At 39.8% G+C, this 13430-nt stretch overlaps 1 protein-coding gene across 2 annotated transcripts in view; it reads left to right on the top strand.

The window, feature by feature from the left end:
* Nucleotides 1–12649, top strand: part of LOC122813965 (zinc finger protein 182-like) — a 393265-nt gene extending 380616 nt beyond the window's left edge. For both annotated transcript variants that reach the window (XM_044086519.1, XM_044086518.1), the window contains 2 exons: nucleotides 4299–4421; nucleotides 10898–12649. In XM_044086519.1, the coding sequence (XP_043942454.1) occupies nucleotides 4299–4421; nucleotides 10898–12513 (1739 nt within the window). In that variant the 3' untranslated portion in view covers nucleotides 12514–12649. The remainder of the gene's footprint in view (nucleotides 1–4298; nucleotides 4422–10897) is intronic.
* The last annotated feature ends 781 nt before the right edge of the window (nucleotides 12650–13430 follow it).

Below are 13430 nucleotides of genomic sequence, written 5' to 3'. Positions count from 1 at the left end.
GAATTCCCCAGGTGTGTCCAGTCATGCCATGAACCCCTTAGATCATTACATGCTTGCAGTGTGGGAACCAGCTTTTGCACTGGTGGTCAGTATTTCTGTTGCATGCAGCTTGGCACCTTTTTGAATCATACAGAGCCTTTGTAGTACATGGAATACCGTTGTTATACTCCTGAAGGTGAGACAATGATGTCTTGATAATTGTATGTTCTTACATAAGAACCTCAAGGTTGGTAAATGTAAGGCTTGCACTTAACTTAATGATGAACAACTTTTTACCCTTTCTCATTAAAAGATGGACAGAGTACTTTAGACATGGTCACACACCTACATAACACCCACATAAATTGCAAAAAAAAAAAAAAAAGAAAAATGAAAACCACTAATTTTAAAATCGGACTCAATGAAATAACTGCTGTTTTATAGCTGACAAGCCAATATGATTACAGTTTATCAGAAGTCATAGGCAGAGCAGGAAAAATTCAAGGTTTGGATTTTGTCCTTTGTCATCTCATAATCACCTAATGATCTAAATAGGAGCACTGTTTACTAATCACATACCACTGCTACAAAAAGGACGGAGTGAGGGTGATCTCATAACTGGGATAATGACCTTTCAATGATGTGGCTGTTATCTTATATTATTGGATAAAAGCTCAAGGAGTTACTTCTTCCAGGGCAGGTGTTGATTCTAACAGACAACACAACTGTCATGTGGTACATCAACAAGCAAGGGGAACACATTCTTATCCTCTATGCAGGCAAGCAATGATTTTATGGGAGACTGCGTTAAGCCTGCAACTGACTCTTCAGGCAAAGGTTTCTGCCAGGAGCACAGAACTCCCTAGCAGATGTATTAAGCAGACAAATCATGGATCCCCACGGTGAAACTGGATCTTCATGTATTTCAGAAATTGACAGTGTCATGGGGAACTCAGACATAGATCTGTTAAGCTTCTCACTAAACCACCAGCTGCCAAAGTATTGCACAAAGGGGTTTCATCACACAGCTTGGAAAGTGGATGCTCTGTCTTTCAGTTGGAAAAACCTTCATGTCTATGCCTTTCCACCTCTACCTCTTCTTTCAAAGGTATTACTAAAGGTCAGACAGGACAGGCCAAGGATGATTTTGATAGCTCCAGATTGGCCTCGGCAACACTGGTACCCACTTCTAAGGAGTCTTGTAAAGAAGCCTCCATGGCCTTTACCTCTGATTCCTCATCTGTTATCTCAGAAGGACGGCCATCTGCTCAATGTCAAGCTTCAATCTCTTCATCTCACAGCTTGGCATATTCTGTGTTGAAGCATGGTAGGTCTCAGCTTCCTCAACAAGTTTTAAATGTGATTATGGGCTAGAAGGCTAGTACTAGGAGGAGTGTCACGAGAGAAATGGAAGAGATTTTTATTTTGGAGTACAGCAAAGAATTTGAAGATTTCAGAGCCTAATTTGAGTGTGGCTCTTCAATATCTTACTGAATTATTGGATAAAGGTTTGTCTTTCTCTTCCATAAAGATTCATGCTGCAGCAATTTCGGCTCACTATGATTGTGACCCACCTTTGTTTTCGCATCCTTTGTTCAAGCAGTTTCTTAGAGGGGCAAAGAATATAAGACCCCACGTGAAGCTCCTACTCCTGCTTGGGATCTCAATTTTGTGTTGGAAAAACTTACTCTACAACCTTTTGAGCCTGCAGCTACTGCTGAATTGAAATATTTGTCATGGAAGACTGCTTTTTTGTTGGCTATTACTTCTGCAAGAAGGGTGTCTGAGTTGCAGGCCCTTATGGCAGTAGAGCCTTTTTGATTTTCCATAAGGACAGGGTATTCACATTACTAATCCTTCTTTTATGCCTAAGGTGGTTTCTAGTGTGGCTTTAAACCAAACTATTCATTTGCCTACGTTTTTTGCAGATCCTCAAAATAAAGGGGAAAAGATTTTGCACACTTTAGATGTACACAGGCAATTGCGTTATTATCTGAGCAGGACTAAAGATTTTAGGCAATCTCAGCAGTTACTTGTTTCTTTTGCTTTGAGTTCACAGGGCAAGCCTGTGTCGAAACAAACTATTTCTAGGTGGATTGGCTTTTGCATTTGCATTTTGTTATATCCATCATGGCAAAGAGGTTCCAGCTGGGATTAGGCCTCATTCCACTAGGGCTACTGCCACTTCAACAGCATTTCTAAGGGGGGTGGCAACTAAGGATATTCTGGAAGCAGCTACTTGGGGTTCAGTGCATACTTTCTCTAGGCATTATCACCTGCCTATATACTCTAAGACTAGAGCTGGTTTTGCCACAGCTGTTTTACAAGGCATGTTGTCAGCTCCTGCTACTTTATAGTTTGCCAGCCTCCCTTACCTCTGCTTTGGGATTCTACCCAATTGTCAGGACTGCAGCAAGGGAAAACGAAGAACATAGTACAGTTTTGTACCTACCATAAATGTAGATGTTCGAGGATTCCCTTGCTGCAGTCCAATCTCCCTCCTTCCCCTCTGTGTTTCAGGGTGGTTGTGTAGGTGAGTTTACATGCTTATATTTTTTATATGTATTACTGTATATATTGTACATGTTTTTTGGTGCAGGTTGTTTTTGGGACTTGTCTTTTTGGGTCTTCTGACATCTGGGGCAAGAAAAGACTGAGGAAATGGCGTCGGTCATGCGCATTAGTACCCTGACGTACTGACGTCAGTCTAAGGCGCCATGACCGACGTCAGCCTTATACTCTGGTATTCGGGCCGACTGGGACGCGGACTATACCCAATTGTCAGGACTGCAGCAAGGGAATCCTCGAACATCTACATTTATGGTAGGTACAAAACTGTACTATCATGGCCATGTATGGAATGTTAAAGCATTTACATTGGTCAGCAGATGGTACCACTGGGCACAATGAGCTCAGCCGTTTACAGACTGTCATAATTTTTATTGGGCTTCATGTAATTTGACAGGTTGTTTCCAACCATGTTAAGCTGCAGTATACATTGTAGTTTTGGCAAAATAATACTTCTTATTATGGCTTTTTAAGTATATTATGTAAGTTGAATTGTAGATGTACATTGTATTTTTAGGTTAATAAGGACTTTTTGCTATTCTTTCTGTGTGATGATAAAGGAGAAATGGTGATCAGGTTGTTATGACTAGGTATTCATAAATTTGCAGGGGTAATTTAGTTGTACCATAGATATGTAAGATCTAGGGATTTACTGTGAAAGATAATTCAGGTGTCCAACTATCAAAGTTAACTTTCAAAAAGACAAATACTATTAGTTTGTGGGCATGTACATAAACTATGTAAAAGCTTTTGTAGGTTAAATTAACTCTGCAGTGGTGAAAACAGCAATCATTGTGTAAGTGATGCACTCAAGGTGCAGGACATCAGGTAGAGGAGTTTATGAACAGAGAGAGAAGAATGGGATTCAAAGAGACTTGTGGAACTGCTGTAAGGACTGTAGCTTTGGAGTCTGTGTAACTAAGTTGTACATTAGTCTATTAAATGTGTAACCCTTAGGTGGGCAAAACTAGTTTGCTGTTATTTTTAGCTCTTGCTGGCATTACTATTTGACATTCTAATGGTTCCTGATGGCTGACCTTTTTAGATCTGCTACTTTATAGTTTTGTGCCCCATAACCGTGTTCAGTATACCTGCACTTTCCATTGGACTACTGCTTTAACCGTATTGTAGGTTTACTTTGAATAGGAACATTAGAGGCAAGCAGTCGTAGGGAAATAAGATGACAGCCATATACACCTTTATATAAAAAAAAAAAAAACTCTTCAAGCACTTAATAGTGATGACCACCCCTGTACATGGTAACTTTGGTGTAAATTTGTCTGCTCATCCAGTCATCAAGACTAGCTTTAACGATAACTGAAGTAGTTTATTTGACCTGTAGTGGTAACGTGTTGCATTAACTTGGGAATGCCTCCGTATGAAGTTATGGTCGTATGTGAAATGCTATGCATCAGTGTTTTAAAAGTGCACCTGTGGGTTCATGCTTGTCAAAGTTATTCAACAAGAAGTCTTGCAGTTGAATCTAGTTCTGTAAGATATTTAATGTTGGATGGAAGCCATCTTGGGTATTTGTTAGGATTCTGAGGAGGTGTGTGTGTGTGTGTGTGTGTGTGTGTGTGTGTGTGTGTGTGTGTGTGTGTGTGTGTGTGTGTGTGTGTGTGTGTGTGTGTGTGTGTGTGTGTGTGTGTGTGTGTGTGTAAATTGGCTATAGATTAGTTTTGGTAGGAGTCTGATGACTAGAGATTAGTTTTAATAGGATTAATAATGTTATGATGTGTTTTTATGTGCAGGGTACAAAATCCCTCCTGATAAATTGTTGTTGCTGCTTAAAGATGATCATAATAAGCTGTTAAATGATGACGTAGAGGGTAACGACACAGAACAGAAGGTGAATCCTGAAGATAAGCTCAACAGTAAGTGAAAACTTTATTAATGATACAGTTTGTACGATTTTGCTTTATATTGATATTTATGAGGAAAATGAGAGAAAATTCATAGTGGAAGACTCAAGGTAAGATAAGTAAAGGTTGTGGTAATTTGTTAAATGCATTTCTGTAAAGTGTAATTTTTAATGTGATCACTGAACTGAAAGGCAGTGGATTTGATGGAAGACATGATACAATGAACAAGAGTTGTTTTTTGATCATTTTCTCATAAAATATTCAGACTTTGGACTCGAAGCAGTTGCAAAGCAATGTCTTTAATAGAATTTCTCACAATAGACAAGGTTAACTTTCAGTACCTTGCTACACTGAGTCACTTAACAGAGCTGAAAGCCTAACCCATCAATGCCTGTCTTGCTGTAATAATTTTTTTTATTTGCACAGGTGAAAGTGAAACCCAGCATACACTGCTTTTATATGTCCTACCATACCCAACTTCTGTGGTAACCATGTGAACAACTGCCACAAGCCATAGAGTTTACTAGGCTAAGTAAAGAATGGAATAGATTGCCAGGCCTGTTTTCCATATCACTCACTGAATCACCTAGACATGCACATACACCAGCTACACACACATACATGCACACACATGCGCACACGCAGGCGCACACACATACACACAAACTACTTGTATACATATGGATAATTTAGAGTCCCCAATTTGCCAAGTGCATGTCTTTGGGAGGCAGGAGGAAACTAGAGTACCCACTAAAAAAAAAAAAAAAAAAAAAAAAAAAAAAAAAATTTGAACACTGGCAAGACATGCAGAGTCTGCACAGAAGGTACCCCAGCTAAGAATAAAACCAGAGAACCTCTTGCTGTGAGGGAACACTGCTGCTCCCTACACCACTGTGCTGCCCATACCCTACCACTTGCTGAATTATTTATCTAAGTGTATAAAAGGCCAACCCACCTTTTCCTTACCTTCTTCTGTATTAAATCATTTCTTTAGACTGATAAAAGCCTAACCCACCACCTACACTTTTCTCTACTTTCTTTTTGCCTCTGTCTTCTTACTGTCAAAAACTTACCCACCCATACCCTTAGCTATTTATTCTCTAATAGTTGATAGTACCCGTGGATGGCTCTTATCGGGTCTTAACAGTGCCCCTGCTGGTTGGTGTGAGCACCTACATTAACAAAGGATATCAGATGGCAAAACAGCATCAGACACTAACTAGCCACCCCCTGCCTCTGCACTGCTTTTTCAATGCCTTTTTTTTGAACTAGAGTCATCTAGCCCATAGTCAGGGCTTTACGTCCTATATGCCTCATAGCCAGGCTGACCCACCATCCCTATGAATTGCTTGTCTGTACAGATAAAGTTCTGAATCATACCCCACGTTGTTACAATGAACTGAGCATTTGCACTGCTTATACTTGCCACGCTGCAAATTAAGATGGGATGTTACATGCTTATGTATACAAACTCCTGGCATCTGTGTTGCATGCTTTAACAATGTTGTCTACAAAACTCCTGGCATCAGTGTTACATGCTTTTAACAACCATGTATGTATACAAACTTGTGGAATTGGTGTTACATGCTTTAACAACATTGTATGTATACAAACTCCTAGCAACAGTGCTTGAAAAACAACAAAAAGGTTTGGATAAAATGGCTGTGCTAGTGACATTACAGTGCACATTGCCCACCAGGTGTGTCCAGTCATGCCATGAACCCCTTAGATCATTACATGCTTGCAGTGTGGGAACCAGCTTTTGCACTGGTGGTCAGTATTTCTGTTGCATGCAGCTTGGCACCTTTTTGAATCATACAGAGCCTTTGTAATACATGGAATTACCGTTGTTATACTCCTGAAGGTGAGACAATGATGTCTTGGTAATTGTGATGTTCTTACATAGAAACTCAAGGTTGGTAAATGTAAGGCTTGCACTTAAGAACTTAATGCTGAACAACTTTTTACCCTTTCTCATTAAAAGATGGACAGAGTACTTTAGACATTGTCACACACCTACTTAGCACCCACATAAATTGCAAAAAAAAAAAAAAAAGAAAAATGAAAACCACTAATTTTAAAATCGGACTCAATGAAATAACTGCTGTTTTATAGCTGACAAGCCAATATGATTACAGTTTATCAGAAGTCATAGGCAGAGCAGGAAAAATTCAAGGTTTGGATTTTGTCCTTTGTCATCTCATAATCACCTAATGATCTAAATAGGAGCACTGTTTACTAATCACATACCACTGCTACAAAAAGGACGGAGTGAGGGTGATCTCATAACTGGGATAATGACCTTTCAATGATGTGGCTGTTATCTTATATTATTGGTGATAACAAGAACTCAAGAATATGGATTGTTTTTACTTCTCTGCTGAGGGTGTGGGCACACCATTCAAATGTAGATTTATAGACGATTGAAGACTCTCTTCATTAGAGGAGGTTAGAAAAGATCGGGAAAGTGATTGGATAAGCATTTCACAAGGAAGCAATGGGAGAAACCTATGTATGGCTTTCAGATATGCAACAAAGTCCGGAAGATTTAGGATTTTTGCTTGGAAGTATTTTCATAGATATTTCATACCCCCAGCCGACTCCAAATAATTTTTCCTCAGGTAGCTAGCAAATGTTGGGGTTGTGATGGGGAAGAAAAGGGTAATTGGGAACATGTTTTGGGAATGTAATGATTTGACAGACAGTTCTGTACAGTGAACTCTGCCAGAAATATTAGGTGAGTAAATGTGTGTAAAGAAGTAAATTATTATTATTATTTTTTTTGAGCTGGGATACAAGATCTGAATTGCCTAGACTTAGTAAGTCCTTGTTGAGTTTCATTTCCATTTTCTAGTAACTTCGTTTATGGCAGCCATGAAAATAAAAGTTTAAACCAAACTTGTTTGATGTAGTGAGTATCGTAACGTAGATAAAAAAAAAACTGGAAGTGGGATCTTTGGAAAAGGGTAAGAGTAAATTGTACAGAAAGAAGTGGGAATTGTGGGAACAGTACATGCAGAATAATGTTTTGAAGAAAGACACAGGTTTAATGGAAGGCAGGAATTCAGAAGTTGTAATGTATTGATAATTGTACAGAAGAATATATGTGCTGTATAATGTTTGTAACTGTGCACATGTTAATATGTTTTTTTTTTTCTTTTATAGAAATGCATGGTTGCCTGTGTCGTAAGTGATTTAATAAAGATATTAAAAAGTTTAGCAGTTTTTGAATACATATCTCCCACAGGTAGAATTCATATTCCTCACACAGCAATGACCTCTGTCCCTCCTATTCCTGTTAATAAAGCTAGAGATAACATCAAACTGGTCTCTCCCTTTTTTCTAGACGTTTCTACAGCCTTCTAACCTTTACAGATAACTGTTAAAGCTAGAGATAACATCAGACTAGTCTCTTCCTTATTTCTAGATGTTTCTACAGCCTTCTAACCTTTACAGATAACTGTTAAAGCTAGAGATAACATCAGACTAGTCTCTTCCTTATTTCTAGATGTTTCCACAGCCTTGAATACATTTTGTCCAGCAAACTCCTACTTCTGATGCCCTCACTAGGTCTATCTCAGTCCACCATTCTGTGGTCCAAAAGCTACTGGTCCAGTTGGTATCAGTCAGTAAAATGGCACTCCGCCCTCTCTCCATACCTCCCACTCACCACCAGTGTACCACTCCACAGATCTGCACAACAGATATCCCTAATGCAGTACACAGATGACTCCACTCTCCTATGCATATCAGACAACGTAGCACATCTGCAAACTTTTACACTGGAAGGTGTAACAGCCACTGAAATGTAGTTTTGTAACTCACAACTCAAGCTCAGCCCCCCCCCCCCCGCAAAAAAAATTACTAATTCTTCCCCAAGTCCCTCTCTCATGAAAAAGCAAAATTCCTCTCACTTAATAAGACCATTGAAGTAAATTCTTATATTAAATTATTAGAGCTGATAATGGATGATTTTAAATGTGACCTGCACATACACAATTGCATAAAAAAACAAAAAAAATAAGTATACGTTGTAGAGCCAAAAACGTTCTCACCTATACAACTACAACTACATTTGCCACTAATTATCTCCTCCCACCATTACTTTATGGCTCTGTCATCCTTGCTAACCTCCAGGCATCACAAAAATCAACACTTGAACAGTGTTATAATAAAGTGCCTAAATTTGCAGCAAATACCCCTTTCAGAACCCGCCACTGTATAGCACTAAAAAACTGATTAGAACTACCCTCTCAACCAACATATACACAGCTTCTTCCACTGATAAAATTATCCAGCATCCATCTGCTTGTCCAGCACTAAATGTCATTCTACACAACTATGTTCCCACTCTTTATGATCCATTGACTAAACAACTTCTCTGTCGACAAACCTATCAAATCTGTTGGGCATGGTCTGTGCCCTTACCATGTGGCTGAGGCCTGGAACTCCTTAGCTGTATTCATGTTCATCAGGTCCATACCTTCCTCCTGGTCCTTTCAAACCATTCTGAAAGACTTCCTATGCATAAACCCCAGCTCCATGTCCATCGTGCTGACAGAGGTCTTCCTTATTCAGGCCATTAACCTTTTGGTATTCTTTACTGCCTTACAGGGCAGTGGGTAAAGGAGCTTACCTTTTTCAGGTTCGTAGGGGAGTAAAGCTTTGACAATGGTCCAGGTGACCTGAGAGTGATTGACTGCTGAGATGTTTCATAGAGCAGTCTGGAGAGAATGGGCATGTCCACCCTGGATAGGTATGTCTGGTGACCCTGGTTGACCATGGCAGCAGCTCTGAAAAGAACCACCTCAGAGGAGGAGGATGGAAATAAGTCTTGAGTGGAGGGCCAGGCTTGAGAGGGAAGTGGGTGAGCTGTCCAAGCCCATGGTAGCTCTTGCCTGCATATGTGAAGCATATGTGAAGGAGAGTACATGCTTAGGGCTTGGAACACAGATGGTTCATATGTCCACATCAGAATCAAGGGGACGGTAGTTAAAATATAACATACTGACCTCAGTTGTTGGGATGCTGGTGAACATTCACATTGTCTACTGGAATGGCAGCTCCCTCACTGGAAGATCTGAATGGGCCTAGCACATTGGGGATTGTCCCTCCTCTGTGGAATGAATGTTGGCATGATGGTCAGCTTTGCAGAAGAGAAAAAAGGACAGATATAGGAAAAGGCTGTTGCTACCTTGCATGTGCACAGGCAGCTGAGATTTTATCAAGAGGAAAATAAAGTAAGGACAATAGATCAGTTATTCACAACCTGTGTGTAGAGAACAGAGAGAATGCATTTCTCAAAAATATATTTCTCCAAAATAAATATCCCACTGTGTCTACTTGTTAGTCCTTATTTGGTGAAATTGAACCCGAGCATGTAAGGACGCTGTCCACAAGAGTGGCAGTAGCAGCCACCATGACCTTTCTAAGAGAGGGAGAGAATCCATCTGTTCAAAGAAGCTGCCTGGTCAGCTGTTCACAATTTTTTCAAGCACTACAGCTTGGACTTTACATCCTGACCCGGGGCAGAATTTACCACGGAGATCCTGCAGGGGCTATTATGAACCCATTCCTTCCCAGGACCAATAACTCTGTGGCCAAAAACTGTTGGCATCCCACCAGAAGTTAGCACTGTTGCCATAGTGAACAGCACAGTGAATACAGATCAATGTCTACAGTTATGTTTTTACACAACTGTGATGCTTTCACTGTGTTCAGTTATGCAGTGCTATTTTCCATCCTCCGTTTCATGCCCGTTACCATGTGAGGGAGAAGATTTTACCCACTCAGTCCTATAATCGCCTTCTTACTTGCTACACCCTTCATCGTATCACCTCCATGGGTTTGATTAGTGCATTGTTCCACTGTTTCAGCTGCCATCTCTGAGCATTTGCAATCTGTTTTGATAGGCCAATGGAGACCCCCTCCACCTTTTTTTTTTTTTTTTTTTTTTTTATCACAGGCATGTTGATATCCAAGTTGGGGGCATCCACTGGCCAACTGGGGAATGGTGAAATGATTTATAAGTTGGGCCATGTGTCAAGCTTTCTGTGGTAGAAGTCTCAAGAATTAGCTTTAATGCAACAATGATCTTGCTCTAAAATATGTACTTGTGTTATGTTCCTACACAGCTGTACATTTAGCTCTATGTACAGTAAGACTTGTCACACATCTTGGAGAAAATGGCTGAGAATAATGTCTCAAACTGAGGTATGATTCTTTTCTTGTCCAAATTGATCCTTCTTTATTGTGATAGTTTTGCACTGCTTTTGTTCCTCTTTCAGCTTTTCTGTAACAACTAATTTCATATAACTGAGCAATCAGAATTGATTTTATTTTAGTAATTGTGTTAATAAGAGAAGAATAAAATAGCTGTTAAATTCCTAGTTTTGCAGAATGTTTCAGTACACGTGTTATTGTGAGTGACATGTCTGACATTTGTTTCATTGTTGTCATGGACACAGTAATAAGGAATCTGTTTTTAGGTTTCAGGAACAGAGACCGCAGTGTGTTTTGCAGTCAGAAGCCATCACTTGGGACATCCCATCCTCAAGAGAACCTACAGCAGTCTGATGAGCCTGGGAAGGATTGCAAGAAACTTCATCTTTCTCCTGGTTTGCAGCATCACTTAGGTCATAACTGGATCAAGAGCTCTGAATGTGACAGTGCAACACCCTCATTGCATCACTCTAGACAGAAATCACAGCAGGGTGCTCAGCCTGTGAACAGGTACAACAGGGTTCATCTAACTACTGCCCCAGAGTTTCATTTAGGATGTAACTGCAGCAGCAGCCCTAAGGGTAACTGTGAACCCTCCTCTATACAGCATTGTGGTCAGCATGTGTTGAAAACTGACAGACTTCTTCCCCCAGTTGTACCACAGCACCAGTCTGGACATAATTGCAGCAAGAGGTCTGAATGCTACACATGTCTTAGTAAAAAGAAAAGTGCAGTAATTTATCAGACGTGTCACAAGGGAGAGACGTCATATCAATGCACTGAATGCAATAAGCAGTTTATGTGTCAAAGTCATCTGAAGCACCATCATCAGCCCATCCACACAGTAGATACTCATACATGGGGAAAAACATGTAAATGTCCAAAATGCAGTAAGTGTTTTACACATAAATATCTACGCAGAATCCATCAAAAAGTTCACACGGGTGCAAAGCCATATAAATGTGCTGAATGTACTAAGTGCTTTGCATTGAAAAAGAACCTTATAGCCCATCAACAAATTCATACAGGTATGAAACCGTATAAATGTAATGAATGTAGTAAGTGTTTTGCAAGGAAAAAGAGCCTTATAGCCCATCAACAAATTCACACGGGTATGAAACCGTATAAATGTGATGAATGTAGTAAGTGTTTTCCGTATAAAATGTCCCTCGATAGACATAAACTAGTTCACAGTGGGGAAAAACCGTATAAATGTGCTGAATGTAGTAAGGGTTTTACCCAGAAACAAACCCTTATAACCCATCAAAAAATTCACACAGGGGAAAAACCGTATAAATGTGCTGAATGTAGTAAGTGTTTTGCATGGAAACAGAGCCTAGTAGTCCATCAAGAAGTTCACACAAGGGAGAAATCGTATGAATGTGCTGATTGTAGTAAGTGTTTTCTGTGGAAACACCACCTTATAAGTCATCAACGAATTCACACAGGGGAGAACCTTTATAAATGTGATGAATGTAGCAAGTGTTTTACATATAAAAAGTCCCTCGTTAGACATAAACTAGTTCACACTGGGGAAAAACCATATAAATGTGCTGAATGTAGTAAGGATTTTACCCGGAAACAGACCCTTATAACCCATCAAAAAATTCACACAGGGGAGAAACCGTATAAATGTGCTGAATGTAGTAAGTGTTTTGCATGGAAACAGAGCCTTGTAGTCCATCAAGAAATTCACATGGGTATGAAACCATATAAATGTGATGAATGCAGTAAGTGTTTTGTGTGGAAACACAACCTTATAAGTCATCAACGAATTCACACAGGGGAGAACCTTTATAAATGTACTGAATGTAATAAGGGTTTTGCATGGAAAAGTAACCTTAGAACTCATCAACAAATTCACACAAGAGAGAAACCATAGTGGAAAACTGTAAAAAGGGGAGGAATTTAAGTATGGCATGGACCGACTACAACAAAAAAGTACAGAATAAGCAATTTATTATTGACCCAAAAAAGTTTTCTAGAGAACTGGGAAGTAAGGTAAAAGGAACTGAAAGATCACCAAAAAAAGAAGAAATAGATGCATTTTGGAGAAGTATCTATGAAGATCACATGGAACATAATGATGCTAAATGGATAGAAGTTAAAGAATAAGAGGTTTAAAGGTACAGGATATGAAATGGGATGAAGTAACAGCCAGAGAGATTGAAAGAAAGTTAAGGAAAAGCCTCTAATTGGAAAACCCCAGGCCCAGATGCAGTACCTAATTTTTGGTTGAAAGTATTAACATCTTTACACAAAGATTTAGTCATGAGTAAGAACTATTTATATGCACACTCTGAACAGACACCAACCTGGTTAACAACATGAAAAACAATGCTGTTACTTGAGTGATCCTGCAAGCTACCCTGAAAATTAGAGACCAATGACTTTCCTTCCAACGATGTATAAACTATAAGTGGGAATTGATGCCAACAGAGTTTATAGTTCATAGCCTACCTATCTGCCCTAGGGCATTTATAAGCCTAGCCAGAGTGTGTTTGGCTTTCGCAACCCTTTTAAATTAGTTGACTGTGCCTCTGTAAAGTAGGTCACAGAAGATAGCCCTTTTAAGGTTAGTTTACTGTGCCTCTGTCTAGCAGGGACACAGAAGAGATCCCAGGGGTAAACTTACGATCTCCCATCCACTCGTTAAGATCCCTCTTGAAGAGGGTCCGTGATGGGCTCTGCCTAACATGGATTGGGATTTTGTTCCAGAGTGAAGGGAGCCTCTGGGATATGAATCTGTCCCTCCAGCATGTCCTATTTATTTCTGTGCTGAGGTTCAAGTCCCTGGAG

Source organism: Protopterus annectens, chromosome 10.part0 (assembly GCF_019279795.1).
Source record: "Protopterus annectens isolate FY-2018-M chromosome 10.part0, PAN1.0, whole genome shotgun sequence".
NCBI classification, from domain to species: domain Eukaryota; kingdom Metazoa; phylum Chordata; order Ceratodontiformes; family Protopteridae; genus Protopterus; species Protopterus annectens.
This window is presented reverse-complemented; position numbering and strand designations above follow the sequence as displayed.